This window comes from Monopterus albus, unplaced genomic scaffold (assembly GCF_001952655.1).
Source record: "Monopterus albus unplaced genomic scaffold, M_albus_1.0 scaffold18.1, whole genome shotgun sequence".
In the NCBI taxonomy this organism is placed as follows: Eukaryota; Metazoa; Chordata; class Actinopteri; order Synbranchiformes; family Synbranchidae; genus Monopterus; species Monopterus albus.
This window is the reverse complement of record NW_018127898.1, coordinates 2635165-2652641: the sequence shown is the minus strand read 5'-3', so window position 1 is coordinate 2652641 and position 17477 is coordinate 2635165. Positions and strand designations below refer to the sequence as shown.

Sequence of the window (17477 nt, the reverse complement as noted above, 5' to 3'; positions counted from 1 at the left end):
GTATTTATTATGGGAGATAAGGAAAATGACATTAAGCAGATGAAACATATTCACACATTTTAATAAATAAACTGTTAAAAGCAGTATCTTTTAATAATTTACACTTAATTTCTCACAGTTGGACATAGAAACAAAAATGAAGTTCACAGGACATTGAAGAAAAAAAACCCATTTTGTATTAGTGTACTGCAAATATTATTTGTTGAGTAGCAAATTATTCATTTACAGAGTGAAAGGACGAGATAAAGGGGGTGAAACATTTAAGTTGCCAGTGCAAATTCACTAAACATGTATTAGTGATTTTAGGTCTACTTATTCCATGTGGTAACATTTACAGTGGTTTATGAGCACAGACTTAAAAAGAGCAATTACAGTATGGTAGGATTTATGATTTCTCCCCGATTCAGACAACAGATGGCAAATTTAAACAAAACAGGAGTTTGGCCTTGGTCTGAGCAGAAAACCATCATGATGAACACTGTTCAACCATCAATCCTACGTTAAAAACACACTGAAATATAAATGGCTGTGTCACTGTGTGAAATTCTCTTTGTAGTGGCAGACCTATAATAGCAAACGAAGGACAATAATCAAGTTCAACTGAAGGCTCCAAAAGTTCATAAAAATGAATTATACATAAGTTCAGTGCAACAGGCTCAGTTTGCAAGCCTTTATTCATTTTAACCTGCCTCCAAAAAAAGCCTGTGTGGAGATCTGAACACATGAAGCAGAATTCTCCCTCGGCGGGATATAATGCTGAAGGTCAAACTCATGACAGGGGGCTGTAGACTGTAAAAATGTTAGAGGCTCTAGGTGGTTCAAAGTACAGCAAAAGAAAAATATCATTTAAATTAACAGTAATTTAAAGGATAGGAAAAAAAAACTGCAGCTAGCCAACGACATGCATCATCCGGATGTGTATGAACCTCAAACTCATTGTAAGCATTTTTAAGTCAACACAACAGAAGAATCATCTCTTTTGCTGCTTTTTTTCAATAGATTTGTTCCTGTTTTGGCTCCTGTCTCTGTACAGAATCATTAACTGATGACACAGCCCAAACTTTGTCTCAATATGCATTCATCTCATGTCAAAGATGCACATCAGTATATTTTAAAGGTTTGTCTAAGCCACCAATTTCAAACTGCCTTATACAACATACAAATAAACCATTCTGTAAACAGGTTGCAACTGTGGCAGCAACTTACCTCTGTAAAAGGGATCTTAGCAATCTGAAAACTACAACAATGCTCTGTAGGTTTCCTGTTAACTAAAACAGGAGACAAGACCACAAAGAGTATGTGTCTATCTTATTTTGACCTCAGCTCTCAGTGGAAGAGGTGTTAGCGGTTTCATCAAGGGAAGGCCATGCAGGCACATGTAATCTGGGTAGGGTACCCTCCATTAGTCTCTCCATCCACAGTCCCAGCCTGTCAAGCTTATGGTGGACTTCTATGCTGGTGGCCCTACTGGAGCCACTCTTGGTGCCGGTCCCGTCCTCCCTGGAACTAGACCGGGATCGAGAGTGGGAGCTGGATCTGGACCTGGACCGGGACTTTCTACTCCTGTCAGAGAATGAGGTTTCAGAGTTGCTGGGATCATCCCCTGTGAAGACAGGCCTAAACAGGCAAAAGTATTTCTTGTGGCCGTTGAGGGCCAGAACGTGGCCGGTGTAATCCGAAGACTCCTCATCCTCTTCTGAATGTCCCATGCTCTCTGTAGCGTCAGAAGCTGAGCGAAGGAGTGATGGCATCCAGTGGTAGTGCTTATCAGCGTTGAGGAAAGAGAAGTGTAGAGTCTGAGTCCTGTAATGCCAGAGCAGTTTGGGATTAATAGCTGGAACCAGCAACGGCTGATCAAAGGTGTGCCATCAGGGCATCTTAGAAGACCAGATAAAAAGTAAACTAAATGATGTTGATATTATTCCATGACTTAACCAGAGTTCTGGATTTACATATACAAAAATGTGTAGGATACAGGCAGCACAGAGATCCCTTGTACAGGGATCTTTTTGTTGTGCAAAAAATAAAGAAAAACCTCTATCATACTGAAGGCTAAGGCTTACCCAGAGAAAGAGAAAACCTCTTTAGCAAATTTCCTCAGCAAGGCATTCTTGGAGGCATTGGTGAGCACCAACACAACATTGATGTGGCCAGGCCTCAGCTTGATCAGGTTACTGGTGTACGTGATGTCCGTCAGCTCCGTCACTTCCACAAAGTCCTTCTTAGGAGGACGACTGCTTGAAACGATGACACAGAGAGAGGTAATGTTATAGAGAGGGAAAGAAAAATGGGATTATATAATCTGTTAAAGTTGTGACAGGGAGGAAGAATAGAGGAATGATTACAGACACCAATAACTTTCTAAATGCAAATGTGACAAAAGAACCTATCCTTCAACGAGGTAGCATTATTGGTCGTCTTTGACCCATTTTTATGAAAACTGAGGGTATTTTACCCCTATCTGTGATTTTTTATTCACACATACATGTAGCTGTTTAGATTTCTCAAAGTCCATCTTTACATACAGCCCTGATTCCCCTCTGTCCTCTAGCAGGCTGATTAGGAAGCTACTGACATAAAATTGAAATTATTCACAAGCACCTTCCCTGAGCACCTTATTTATCTTTTATTCATAAAGGTTTATTACAGTGCATGCAGATTGCAGCAAATGAGAGAATGTAAATGTATTTTCATTTTCATTAAGGTTAAATAAATGCCATCCCTGGTAGGCTAGTGGTTAAGGCGCAGGGCTCTCGCCGCTGCGGCCCAGGTTCGAGTCAGGGTTGCGTCAGGAAGGGCATCCGGCGTAAAACACGTGCCAAATGTCAACATGCGACGATTCGCTGTGGCGACCCCTAAAACGGGAAAAGCCGAAAGTGACTCTCTTTCTTATTAAGGTTAAATAAATGCTCATTTGTTCAGGACATGTGTGTCTCATTTGTTATTAAATTGGTGTGTCTTATCTGATACGGGGGCGACCATGATATCGGCATTATATATACTGATCATCGGCCTCTCTGCTCTCTAAAAATTGGCATTGGTAACAGCCACTGAAAAACCCACATCGGTCGACCACTGATCTTCAACCCCAGCCAATCAGAAAAGGACCTAATGAATCTTAGTGTTGCTTTTTTGCCTTGTGTAATGGCTTCTGCTGAAAACAAGACAGTAATAGAGAGGCATGAACCAGAGTCTGACTCTGAATGGGAAGGAATGGGACCTGCTGTTGCACACCAGAGACTTCAACAGGATGTTTCAAAAGGCAGGACTGTGTTAAGTTTCCTAACAAAGTACCAGTCATTTTTTTCTAATGTAGTTGGAGGCAGCTAGCTTAGCCTTAGCACGGCTATTTTCATGTAGCTCCAAACCCCCTACAGGGGGTGGGCTTATCCTCTCATGTCCGATTGTTTCCCTGGGTGTGACGTCACATTTGGCACAGTTTCTAAACCACCTGCTATCCAGACGGGGGATTTAAGATTTTAAATAACATGAAACCACCACTGAGACAGAGTTTAGTAATTTCACAGCAGAGGAGGATGTCGTCACCCTGATTCATCTCATGCAATGCGTATGCACAGCCGAACAACCTCACTTTGCCACTCAGGATATTACATGCAAATATCTTCATAGGTCTCTGTTCTCTTTAGTAGACCTGTTTAACATCTAACCAACATGTTTTCAAAGACTGAAAAACCATCACTCATTGGATTTTCAAGGATTTTAAAGAAAAGTGCCAAAAAAAAAAAAAAAAAAAAAAAAAAAGAAAAAAAAAATCACACACACACACACACACACATTGTGGACACGGACCCTTTCTCCACAGGATACTCCTTTGCATTCCAGCTAGGCAAACCCACTGCAGTTAAAAGCCCATCTTATCAGGTCGTAAATACCGGAACTCAGGCTGAACTCTTTATTAACACTACACAAACTCACACGGACTCAATATGGACACACTGAAAATGTCGCATAAATAACGCTCTTAGTTGGCATTCATGTTTTTAGTATTGTTAGTAAATGACTACATGTGAAGAGCCTGTCTTCCTATCAGATTCCAATCCCAAGATACTGTATGATTAAACTCTATCTCCCAACAGACCTCTGCATCTCTGAGCCTCCCTCAGGAAATCCTCCTGTGGAGCAACACTGCCACCATTGGACAAAACTGTTATGCTTTCTGACCTTTGAAGACCAAATGCAATGATTACAAAGTGATGATTTGTTTTTATATGAATGCTTGACTTGTGACTGACATGAAGCTACCGACAACATCTGAGTGTTAGAATCACAACCACAGAATAACCTTTTGCTACCTCAGTTAAACACCGATGATGAGAATGCACACTGTGAGGCAGTAATGGTTATAATTTCATGAAGAACAGCATCTTAACTTCACAGTACAAAATGTTATCTTTGGCATCTCACTTAGACTTATGTTAACCTATATTGAGATACATTTGAATCCTTTAATCAGACAGTTTAAGATCACATGTTTAGGTGTGTGTTGGATGTAGCCCAATCATTCAAACCATTTTGTGTGTCTTTGGTAATCCCAGTAGATGTTAGTTTCACTTATTAAGAACTGCTGTATTCCCTGTAGTTCTTTCCACGTTACCAGTTAGCAACTATTTTTCTTATAAATGATTATAGACACGAGTTCCTATTCTGTATACTGCTTATGCCTGATTATGGTGAGGGAGAAATTAATCTCATGATAATCACGCTGTAAAAGTAGACTCTTTAATTGAGCATGTTAATTGTTACTGTTTACTATAATAACCATGCATGCATAATTGCTTTGAAGAGTACGCACACACATGCACCGGATTTTCTCATTTCCCTCCTCACTATGTGTCAAAATTAAAGAGCAACTCCACAACTAAACTGAACTGCAATCTAAGCTTTACTGGAAATACTGAACACCTAGAACACACTGTCAATATAGTCTACTGTCTGTGTGAAACTGTGCTTTTGGTTGTGAATCTGCTGTGATCTCCAGTAAAAGTATCATGTATCCATCTTTTGTTTCACGGCAGTACCTTGAGGTACTCGCTCCACTTGATGCATCATCCTCAGTTCGTGGTTGCTGCTTTGGCTTCTGGGGTTTGTTCTCACCTGGCTCACTGAAAACCAACCACAAACAGGAAACCACCAGTAACATTATGAGGAAGCAGTATCCAGCCACTATTTGGCTCAACTGGAGTCAAAACCAGGAATAATCATGTAGAAGACAAAAATGATAAACAAATGTTAAATAACTCATTCTATCAAAGAATTACTCAGTAGGGCTGCAACAAGTAATCGATAAAAATTTATAGTAAAAATGGTTGACAACTAATTTAATTGTCAATTAGTTAGATATAGTCATGTAGCTGGGTCACTACGTCAATGAGGCGTGATTAATAACACACTACACAGAAACATTACAGAAGCACTGTGTTAAATCAACCCATTTTTGTTTTCATAAAGTGGATAATCTATTTCTATGATTGATAACTGTATAAATAACAGATTCATCGATTATTAAAATGGTTGTTAGTTGCAGTCCTACTAGTCAGTATCATTAAGTATTAGATATTTTTAATTAACTTCAAGTCAACTGTTTAAGCACATGATTAGGTCTCAAACTGAACCATGACTCTCACCTGAATGCCTGGATGATGACGGTGCCAAAAAGAATGAAGAGAGCCGAGAAGATCAAGGACAGGATGGGCATCATCTCCCGCCTTTAACAGAGACACTTTATTACTGAAACATCCAGGATAAAATAGAAAGCAGCCCATGTCAACCAATAACTTTCCTTGCAGTCTCCATAAAACCAGTTCAGCCTCTATTTGTAGTTACATGTTTGAAGTGCACCACAGTAATGACAGGACACATTGCAAATGTAAACACAGAGCCCCCGACACATAATGCAGGTAACCTGATGCAGAAGAATGATTCAGCTTCTGATAAATTACAGACATATCAGTATATCTAGTCTGCCAGTCTTGTTTTTTTGGCACTGAATGCTGTAGACTTCCTGGGTGAGTGTTGTCTTACCAGTTTGAGTAGAGAAGCTCATCATATAGCTGAAGGATGTAATCATAGGCAGCATTCATCCACTGAATAATAAAAATCTGACAAGCGATCACAAATAAGAGAAAACAGCAACATTAATCAAAAATGTTCCAGTTAAAACTCTTCAGATTTATTTGTACATGTCTGTGCAGAACCGGTCAGGTTGTCTCAAAAACTATGGTGAGTGCGTGTCTGCTGGGGCTTACAGGGGCCATCTCGTTGTTGAGCTCGGGCAGTGTTGCATCCAAACTCAGATAGGTGGGATCCTTCTGAAGCAGCTCCAGCTGCTCCTGGAGGTGATACTTGTCTTCTTCGCTGCCGTTCCAGCCACCATTCACAGAACGGTAGAGGACCTTACCAGCTGGGCTCCGCCGCTCAAGAATCACCACCTGTCATTGGAATGGAAGAGCACTTATACTGTAAATTGAGGCTATGCTGCATATCTGTAATAGAAACATATCATAAATGAGATTTGTTTTATGGTACAGGCAGCTGTTCGCATGCGTGTTTCTGCAACTGACCTGAGGTGTGAGTGAAACCTGATTGAGCAGTGCTAGACAGAGAGGCTGCTGCTGACGCTGGTAGACGTATGAAAACCGTAGCACCTCTTTTTTGTTAGCTGTAGCGAAGTCCACGAAGGCCTTATTGCCTGGAAGAAAGGCTTGCTCCTCCCCTGTGATCAGCAGCACACAGTACCTACGAACCATTCAGTCACATCAATTCAAAAAGCTGTAACGCCTGTCCAACAGTTTTATTGTCAGATGAACAAAAAAAAGAAAGAGGTAAGAAAAACTGCCTCATTTGATAAATTCTTACTACACAAGAAGTCAACGTATTAAATGCAGGACCACAAGCTACAACTCTGCTCATAAAATGTCTTACTTCCTCCGTCGGTGGAACTGCTTGACAGGACAGAGCTCATCAAAAAGCTGCTGGTTGACAAGTCGTGGCACCTGCAGGAACTTGTTATTGGAGACAAACTCATCCATGAGCTGTCGCTTCATCCCTCTGGCCTTTGAGTGCGTGCAACATTTAGCAAAATAATAAAAATCATACAAAACTTATTTAATAGCTTAATAGTTAATTATTACAAATTTAGACTCCAATTAAAAACTCACTTTCTAAAACTTTTGGTCAGACAGAAATACCAAACACAATTCAAACTTTATCTTTTAGGCTACAAAGGTTGAAACTGTGTCCTTATACAGCAGGAGTTACCAGTTTACTACTATTAAACTAAGGAAACAGTGGTCTAGGCTGCAGGAGTACCTGGATGACATCAACAGGCCTCTCTGTGTCCTCCTTAAACAGCAGCATGGTGGGGGCATATGTGTTTATGTTGAACTGCCGCAGTAGTCGAGTGTTGTGCGTGTCACCCTGGTCCACGTAGCCAAAACGCACATAGTCTCTGAAGGCGAATGCTGTTAACTGGAGAGCGGAGTGGGAAGGTGACAGCACCCAAATTACATACATTAAAATAAAGAAGAGAATATAAAAAAGAAATGTTCAAAGTAAACTGTTTTCTGCTTTTATATAAACTCATAACTCTATTTATTTAATAGTTGTAACTAAAAAAATTGAACTGATTGAAAGTGTGTTCCCATGTTAGTGCTCTTGCTGTCTCCATCCAACACATTTATAGGTGCATTTGATGGCGATCGGTTAAAGGGTACAAGTCTGTGTAATAATAGATAAGCTTTTAACTGGCAAGCAGAAAAGCTTCAAGCTGCTCACACAGGTGCCTCTGTAGTTACTGTTGGGGTTCATCTGCTGTCTTGTGTGGCAGACAGGTCCTCAACACCAGATCTCAAAATATGACTTTGCTTTAAGAGCCAGAATGAACAACCAGCTCTGATTCCCACTATAAAACTTTGTGCCACACCTTTGTTCATGTGTGTGGAAATACATCACTTACCTTATAGAGCAAGGGAACAACAGGAACTTGGTCAAACAAGAGAACGCTGGGCTTATTTTCCACATGCCAGCTATCCAGAAAAGCCAGGTAGTTATCATCTGTGATCTGAGGAAATAAAGGAAATTTGTTCAACGTGTATTCCTGCTAAATTAAGTTACAACCATCTACACTAGCTTAACTAAAGAGCTGTATTATTCATCACCACCATCCCCTTTGTGGAAGGACATTTGAGGAGTAATTTTTGTAAATTATGTTAACTTCACCAGGCCTGTCTTTTCAATTATAATCAGATGAATAACAACATTTTTTACATTTGTGTCAGCTGCAGTTACCTTTTCCACCAGTCTGTGGGGCAGCAGGTCTTCAATGAACTGCTGCAGGTGCTCCCGGACCACAGCTTGATGGAAGAAGGTCACCTTGCCGTTCACCAGCCCGATGATGGAGGGAGCACGGTGAGCCCCCAGCTGGGTGGCCAGTCGACGCTCATAGCCCAAATCTACGATGCCAATACCCACGCCTGGTGTAAAAACAAAAACAGGCTGCTATTGTACCTGATACAGTAGAGCAAAACACAAGCTGTTTTATGGAAAAAATAAAGTCTAAATCAAAACTGGTATTGTGACATTGGACTTCCACTTAGTTATTTTACATTCATACAATCAAATCTCCCCATCTCCAGGTAAAATCACTGTATGCTATTAATTTGAAATAGGAACTTGTTCAAATTCACAGTTCAAAACCAAGCTGTAATTTACAAACGCAGCATATGTGTATTTTTCTCTATTTAACCCAACAACCACTGTGCAAAAAAAAAGACGTTGTCACTGTATTTTTATGACAGTTTTGGTTCACTTTCACCAGTCTGGTTTCCAGCATAATAAACCCTAAAGATTTAAACTAAATATACACTATCTGTCCTGCATCAAATGTCAGACAAATTTAGTGACATGGTGTAAACATGGCAAAGTATTTTACTGGCCTAACACCCAAATGTTCTTGTCAGCAATTAGTCAAGGTAAAAATGGACCTATGCTTGTTATGGTGACAGAAACATGACTACAAATGAATGCGAAAGCTGCCCATTTCTACTAAATGTCTAAATATCCAACTGTTGGCCAAATTAACATTAGAAGACTATCAAATGTCAAATATGTGTGATCTCCAACCTGTTGTGGAGTTCTGTCCCAAAGTGGACAAAGAAGAATATCTGCTTCTTTAACACATTTTTCTTTAATTTTTATATTGTTTATACCAAATTAAGTTAAGGACAGCGTATGTACTGACTCATTTTGCTACACGCAGTAAATAAATGGTAACCATTTTTATCCATGCTGAATACACATTCCACGGCTTACACCGGGCGTCTTAAGCATAGTAAAGCACCATGGTTTACATTAATATGTAAGCTATAGTGTAGTTCCAGGGCAGGCCACTTAACTATTACAAACTGAGCATCAGACTCAATCTAAAGAACAAGGGGAATGCTGTACTTCTAATTAGCAGAATTAATTAATTTAAAATTTTATTCCAGTATCAGACAACTGTTACACAGGGCTGAATTTCTCCCCTGGTTTTACACTCTGCTTCAAAGATTCAAGAAAAACAAATAAACCCTAATGAATAATTAAAGAAATGGCAGGCTCTCTGGAAAGCATCTTAACAGTTGGAATTACATTTGTCCTTATGGCCTGCAATTGAGTAAACATCAACCTTATGATCCTTTTAGGTAAACCAACCCCAACCCTGAGAGTGTGTTGTGAACAGACTTACCCAGCGGCTCTAGCTGCTGCACAGTCTCCTTCCACACAGGCTCAATGTGGATGCATGCAAAGCACCACTCAGAAGTCACTTTGATTAGGTATGGCCTCTTGTGGCTGTCTGGAAGGATATCGCTGTTAAACTGTGCATGGTGAAGCAGGTACTTGCTGTCTGCAAAGTCCCTGGACCTACAGAAGAATCAGAAATGAGGGAGTGAGCGTTTCTGGGAGACTACAGGGTCCTGCCAGGACAAAACAGACTGTAACATCAATATCTTCTCTTATTCTAATTCTTGGTGCATATGTAGAAGTAGATACCCTTGTTGACAAAAGAAAAAAGTAACAAGATTGTCTTCTTCATTACTGATGATTACTACAATGTTTAAAAATCCCCAAATTTCCATCTCAAACTCGATGCAAAGAATGTTAATCAGTTTAAAATGGTTTAAAATATATAAACACAAGCAAACCCTCACATCTGAGAAGCTACAGCCAGCATGGTTTGCATGATTTATCTAGTGACAGACTAACAGAATAATTTACGGAATGTGTCCACAGTACAAGACTTTATCATACACACTGGGGAAACATGACCAAAGTCAAGGAATTATCAATAACCAATCAAAAAAACATACAGAGGCATCCAACACACTCTGTGGACTGGCCACAGGAGCATGCTGGGAAATAAATATTTATGAACAAAGACAAGTTGTGTTAAACAGCACACATTTGAAACCAAGTACCTGTGGAAATGGAAAAAAGACTCATCAAAGTAGAAGCTGTTATGGAAGTTGCGGAAACCGTGGTGCTGTGACTGGCCAAAAGGCTGGTTTTCATCCATCTGTCCATAGCGGTCAAAGTTGGACCTTCGCTCCTCATTAGACAAAATCTATGAGCAAGAGAAAATGAAAAGGGCCAAAGTTAGAAGCCAGTGTTATTAAAGTGATGACAACTGCAGAGAAATCATGATACAGAAAATGAAACATAGTGCCTGACAGCAGTGTCAGCTACTACCCACCTCATATGACTTAGAAATCTTGATGAACATGTCCTCAGCGTTTGGGTCCTTGTTTTTGTCTGGGTGCCTATTATAAAAAGCCCATACATGGCACCATAAATCACTGCTAGGTTCATACAGGGTTAGAAACAGGTACTCTGTTTAACATTACAAATCAGACCAGTTTGTGATAGGTCAGATGGTAACAAGCGCCAGTTCAGGTGTCAGATGAACATTTATAACTTCACAGGTCTCATCTGCTACAGTCAGTATGATAGCCCATGTTAGGGGACTTGTGTCAGTCACTCACCATTCCCTGGCAAGGTTTTTATATGCCCTCTTGATTTCTGGTTGATTGGCACTCCTGCTGACACCCAAGATCTTATAGGGGTCGTATTCAGAAGCTGTTTTCACCAACTGCGCACTCAAAAGTAGCAGAAAAATGGCGAGTATAAGTGTCTGATGATTGCGGTTAGTCCTCCTACCAGTCATCGCTTACCGCTGTCCTGGTCCAACGTTAACACCAGTTAGCTACCGAGCTCAGCTGTAAAGTGATGCTACAAAGCTAATCTGTAACGGACACATATATCAACATAACATCTTACATGATCGGGTCCGTTACTAATTTCTTGAATGTTCAGATTAAGTACAGACGACACAGGAGTATTTTATTACTCTAAGGCCATCTTTTTCTAGCTAACGAAGGACACTTGCCATCAGTGTCATTTCTGCAATGAAGCATTGCGGTTCCGGTTACACATTTCAAAATAAAGTCCACCTAAACCTGCCGTAATCTTAAACTGAAAATGGAATTTTTGTAATTAATTAAAATAAAATTTCTGTAACATATCGGCCCATGTAAATTCATACTGGTGAAATTGATGCTATGAAGTGATACATTTGAACGTTTTAAACACTTAAAATTGTTGTTAGTTAATTTCTGTCACTCAGTTAATTAATTTATTAACTAATCATTTCTACTTGAGAGGATGGTTTCTTGGTGCTTGAGTAAATAATGAAACTGTATAAGGTCAATAAGAGCTGGAAAATTAACCACATACTGTACATGAAGCAACTCAAAGTCGTCATTGTCTTCTGAAAGTTCATTATAATCATTTGTGCTTTTATTTTGAAGCAAACCCATATAACGTCGGGTCTTCGTATAGCGTTATTGATGACTAATGCGCATGCTCCTGTCAGCAGCTGTCCTCACGCTGTCTTCTCTTCATTTAAATTTCCTTTTCCCAAGTACTTTTGTGATCACACATACAGTATTTAACAAAAAATTCTGTTTTTACAGCTCACTTAATTTTATATACATGTAATTGTTGGCTTCGATTCTTGGCAAATGGCCCAAGTTAGGTTTGGAGTTAGCCCATTGTTCTCTAATAGATTTCGTTTTGCTACTAATATACAACTATACAATTTTTTTAAAGTTTATATTCTGTTATTTTTATTCCTCTTTTTTGGGGGGGGCTTAACTTCCGTTTCCTCCTCGTCACGGCCACACAGAAGTGATTTGGTGTATACTACGACACAAAACATGAATGCACCGACGTTTGGTTCAGCTCCCTCAGCCAGTATTTTAATCTGCGTATTGTGACCCGTTCGACTGGATTCTCATCCCCCTTTTATCCAAATATGAGCAGTCTGTGTGTGTTTGCATTCGGTGCAGTGAACATACAAAGTGAACAGAGGGTCTTGTCTTAGTAGCTAACGTTTGCTCTGCAAAGCTGCTCCCTGTGGGCCGCTCTGGCTGTTGTTATTGACGGGAAAGCTGTCGTTCACTTAGCTAAGGTAACTAACAATTCTCCTAAATGTATTATGTTAAAGTGAGACTAAATCATGTGTGCTGCAGAGGTGAGGTTACTTAGCTAACTTTCTCGATAGCTACTGTTGCTCAAAACAAAATCTGGCATTCACAGCTACTGTTGCTCAAAACAAAATCTGGGATTCATATACAAGGATCGATGTTGCAAACATTAGTTTAATGCTACTAGTCTGTCATCATGTTTTTAGATGATATTTGTTTACATCTGCCTGTAAATGCCAGTAAAAAGCAAATATTTAGCCGTGTGATTACTAGCTACACCAATATTCAGCTGTATTAATCCATTTACAATGAGAAGAAACTCAGCATGTAGATTTGTCTTTTATTTGATAAATAAACCTTCCGGTCTTGTCATAGTCATAGTGCCTGCAGAAGTGTGTGATTACACTGTCTAATTTAGGGGCCTTGATCGTTAACATATTATTGCATTAATACAAAGAATCTTTTGTGATTTTTACCTAGATTCAGCACCATGAATTTGATACGTCTAGTGTGCCGCCACAAGACAGCCCTGGTCATTGGCACTGTTTGCAGCTTTGCTGTAGTTCTTGTCTTCTTGGCAAAATGTACCTCAGAAACCCTGAAACAAGGCCACCCAGATCCTCCAGGCCTTGCCCCCCATGCCATTGCTTCGCAGCCCCATCCAGAGCAGCACAATCCTTCCTCCACATCCAAAGACTTGTCAGCATTTCTTGTGGTTCTCATCACAACTGGACCCAAGTACACTGAGCGGAGGAGCATCATCCGCAGCACCTGGCTCGCCAAGCGGGACTCTGATGTTCTGGCCATGTTTGTGGTAGGAACTCAGGGGCTTTCCAGCGAGGACCTTCAGAACCTTAACACCGAGCAAGGGCGGCACAAAGACCTGCTCTTGCTGCCCGATTTGCGAGATTCTTATGAAAACTTAACACTGAAGCTTCTGCACATGTACTCCTGGCTGGACCAGAATGTGGAGTTCAAGTTTGTCCTTAAAGCAGATGATGACACATTTGCTCGCTTGGACCTCCTTAAAGAGGAGCTGAAGGGGAAAGAGCCCAACCGGGTGTACTGGGGCTTCTTCTCAGGGAGAGGGCGAGTGAAAACAGCCGGCAAGTGGCGAGAAAGTTCTTGGGAGCTCTGTGACTACTACTTGCCCTATGCACTAGGCGGAGGCTACATCCTGTCAGCTGACCTGGTACATTACATACATCTGAATACAGGTTACTTCAAGACATGGCAGAGTGAGGATGTGTCACTGGGTGCTTGGCTGGCGCCAGTGGATGTCAGACGGACGCATGACCCACGCTTTGACACAGAGTACAAATCACGTGGTTGCAACAACAAATATTTGGTCACACATAAGCAGAGCTTGGAGGACATGTTGGAGAAACACCAGACTCTGCAGCGAGACGGCAGACTTTGCAAGGAGGAAGTCAAGCTGCGACTGTCTTATGTGTATGACTGGAGTGTGCCACCCTCTCAGTGCTGCCAAAGGAAGGATGGCATTCCTTGACTTTTGTCCTCTTGACATGGCTGATGGCTGCCGAGTTGTGTTGTCAGAGAAAACTAAAGGATTATGTTTTTGGCTGTGAAATATTCTTTAACTCCTGAGCCAGCTTCAGCTGTATGTCCTTTTTGACTCTTAAACTCCTTCAGCCTTGTTGTTTCGACCTTTGATAATGTACTGTCCCCACTTCAAGTTTATCATGTTGGTGGCCTACTTCTCTCCTCTGTCTGTTGTGCCTTCTGCTGTACATTTTACTAAATATTTTCAAACACTATGAGATATTTTAAGGTTATTTCGGCATATTAGACAGCATAGGGAAACACAGACAGGGGATCGTTACCCTGCCATGATGTCAACAGTTTTTGTGAAAGCTATTACTTTTGTATTTTATTTATTGTTAATTTATTCTGCTTCAAATACAACACACTGGCACCAAGTTGGAACAGAAGCACAGTGGATGTGGTTGCTGCTTTTGGGCAGAATTTGTATTTATAAACATGCTGCGGTGAATTGTATATAATTCACCCACTTAATGGACAAAAAGAAATGCCCACTTTTATGTGATTTAAACATTTATGGTTGATGGTACAGGAGAATGTGTTCAGAGTTGCACAGAATGTGTAAATGGGTGGATGTGTTTTATTCGTCAGGCCATTTTATTCCTTATATCAGAGCATATGTGATGATCTTTACATTTCCAAGGCAACGGTTGCACTTTAAAGTTCAATCAGTATGTTTACTGTCCAGAGTTAGTTATTTGTGAATGTTTTGCAGCATGACCTTTATTCAGACTGAGAAACTTGATTTAGTTTACACCTGCTGACAGAAGTCCATAAAATCACTGTCAAACAATTCCTTTTTTTGCCTGATGTGAGGCTCGCCAGCCTTAACTTGTGATATCAGAAGGTATTACCTAAAATATGTTCAAGGATTTTATATGTGTGAGATATGTTCAACAGTTTTGATCAAAGGGGACGACACAAACAGTTGAGGAGCTACATCCAAACTTCTTTGAATGGCTGCTGTTACCTGTGTGAATTATAACATGACTGTTCTTCACTGCTGCCACTAGCAGATTGAGTCAACACAACTTAAGTTTCAGTGTTTGTTTTTCCGTAAAGCTAAGATGGAAGCTAGGCTAGCTGTAGATATACATGGCATTACTGTCAGTCTGTTAGCACAAAAACAGAAATGTCCTTTTCTAATTTTAATCGCTTAGTTACATTTAGATATTCAGTGCACACTTTGCCGTCCCAGGTGTAAAGCTCATGTCTTCAAACTTCATAATGGTGATAGCAGGATTTTTCTACAAGACTACTACCAACTAGCATTGGCTAACACTAACACATTCCAGGAAGCTGGCTACACTACAATAATCTGATCTCCTCCAAAGCTGATGGGAGTACACAAATGTTTAATTTGATTTATTATAACTTTACTGCACTGATGTTAAATAGTAGACTCAGTATCAGACATAAAGCAGCACTAGCCTGAACATAAACATTTGTCTCAAATCTGGACATCAGATCACCGATTCAAATGGAAGATGTCATTAGGTGATGTGTTGTGGACATGGTTCAATGGAACAAAACAAAACTTACTCCCTGGGCTTATATATATATATATATTTTTGGGGGGGATACAATAAAATGAAGTACCCTTATCTGTGTAAAATCACCATCAGTGTTTGTTATAGTGTCTTTTAATAATGGCTGAGGTTTTCACTATTTATAGAAGTACCCTTATCTGTGTAAAATCACCATCAGTGTTTGTTATAGTGTCTTTTAATAATGGCTGAGGTTTTCACTATTTATAAGTGGCAGTATTTGCTTCAATATTCAAATGTGTTGAGTAAATTGTAAGGTAAAAGGTTGTTTACATGTTTTACATACAGTTCTGTGATTCAACGCTATTTTGACTAGTTGAGACTGAGGCGTTTTACACAGAAAGCAAGCATGAGGAGACCTGCAGCAGGGGGGAGTAATTTTGAACAGTCTGTAAATCTTGCCTTCGTAGAGTATAAGATAAGATGAAGGTTGTCCTTATAGTAGAATTGTGGGAAGCATGTATAGGCAACTATAAAAGTATCATTTGCCAGTATGTGCATCTTTATTTTGTAAGCTTTTTTTTTTGTGTTTTCAAGGTAGATTGACTGAGAGGTCATCTCTTTTCAGTATTTAAAATAAAAAAAATTTGCCAGTCAAGTTGGTAATTTGGCCCGCTTATTCCTCCAGACTCCAGAGCGCTTAGTCACCGAAGATCAGGCTGTACTGCCCAGCCTGTGGAAAACAGCCCACCGGTGCCGGAGTCCACAAGAGGGCCCTGGGGGTTCTGGATACTGTCTCATGATGACAGAGACTTCAGGTGCAATGCAATTGGTTACATTACTAATTACATCTTCAGTAGCTGGATAATCTTGGACCAGCTGGATTTGCCTCAGGATGAAGTTCAGACTGATCCTCCTGACAGAAGTATCATGGGAAGACTTGGCCTGCACCACAAATGTTTGTCATTAAAAAACACTGGAAAATGGCAGTTTAATATCGGTGTATTCTTTTACTTGTTGTTTAATACAGAAATGCTTGTGATGTCTGGAACATAAAAGATTCCTGATTGAGAAGACCCTTAGCAACAGCCAACTTCCTTATTAAATTTAAAAAAAAATCATTGGTCTTACTTTGTAGCCTTTAAACAAAGTCAAAATCCTCTTCCAAGTTCTACAGTGGATGTTCTGCATAGGGCAGGAGGGAGAGGTGTGTGTTGAAAATTTGTCAAGGTTCAGGTAGGGGAAGGACCCAGATGCAGACTCAGACTGAGATGAGTGTTCAGTCAATTTTAATAACAGAAAGGAACAAAGACACAAGTAGATCAACTAAAGGTGTTCAACCTCACAAGGCAACACTAAGACATCTACAGAAAAAACTAACAGCTAAACAGATCAGTCAAGGAGCTATATAACATCCTAAGAACCAAAACTAACCAAAGAAATCAAGAGAAACCTCAGATGGCAAGCCAAATCCAAACTCAGCATAGTCCATGAACGAAGCAAAGGGAAGTGCAAAACCTTATGACAGACAAATAAAACAAGAGGCAGGAATCATGGGAGCAAGTGGGGTGTGATGAGCAGATGAACCAACAACTAACTGAGTGAAGATAGGAAAATATAAAGACTTGAGACATCCAGACAATGAGCAAAAGGTGAAACCAAGTGTAAATCAAGGACCAGAGTAAAGCTGAGGCAGGTGAGATGACAAAAACAGGAAACTCTTACAAAATAAAAGTCCCAAACAGGAAACACGTCCAAAAGCCTAACATAATTGCTTGGATCCGCTATTCCTGGGTAGTGTCTTTCAGGAGCTTTTTTTTTTTTTTAGTTTCACAATGTCAAGCCTATACGTTTCTGTGGCAGGGTGTCATTTTGCGGACACAGA

The 17477-nt window shown here is 40.1% G+C and overlaps 2 protein-coding genes across 7 annotated transcripts; one reads left to right on the top strand and one right to left on the bottom strand.

Moving 5' to 3' along the window:
- Nucleotides 1-106: 106 nt before the first annotated feature.
- dnajc16l (DnaJ (Hsp40) homolog, subfamily C, member 16 like) lies at nucleotides 107-11473 on the bottom strand. Of its 6 annotated transcripts, none has more exons than XM_020593001.1 (16): nucleotides 11229-11473; nucleotides 11040-11153; nucleotides 10751-10817; nucleotides 10476-10621; nucleotides 9746-9921; nucleotides 8308-8492; nucleotides 7976-8080; nucleotides 7330-7488; nucleotides 6943-7073; nucleotides 6582-6756; nucleotides 6267-6449; nucleotides 6043-6119; nucleotides 5646-5726; nucleotides 5040-5123; nucleotides 2064-2237; nucleotides 107-1803 (listed from the first exon to the last, which is right to left on the bottom strand). In XM_020593001.1, the coding sequence occupies exons 3-16, from the start codon at nucleotides 10778-10780 to the stop codon at nucleotides 1320-1322; spliced, it is 2190 nt and encodes a 729-aa protein (XP_020448657.1). In that variant the 5' UTR covers nucleotides 10781-10817; nucleotides 11040-11153; nucleotides 11229-11473; the 3' UTR covers nucleotides 107-1319. The 6 variants fall into 6 exon arrangements, with proteins under 6 accessions (XP_020448657.1, XP_020448656.1, XP_020448659.1 ...); XM_020593000.1 differs by having other exon boundaries at nucleotides 11040-11146; XM_020593003.1 differs by having other exon boundaries at nucleotides 11335-11473.
- A 447-nt stretch (nucleotides 11474-11920) lies between these two features.
- b3galt6 (UDP-Gal:betaGal beta 1,3-galactosyltransferase polypeptide 6) lies at nucleotides 11921-16589 on the top strand. Its single transcript, XM_020593228.1, has 3 exons — nucleotides 11921-12526; nucleotides 13023-15763; nucleotides 15846-16589. Exon 2 carries the CDS (start codon nucleotides 13033-13035, stop codon nucleotides 14050-14052), a length of 1020 nt encoding a protein of 339 aa, XP_020448884.1. The 5' UTR covers nucleotides 11921-12526; nucleotides 13023-13032; the 3' UTR covers nucleotides 14053-15763; nucleotides 15846-16589.
- Nucleotides 16590-17477: the final 888 nt, after the last annotated feature.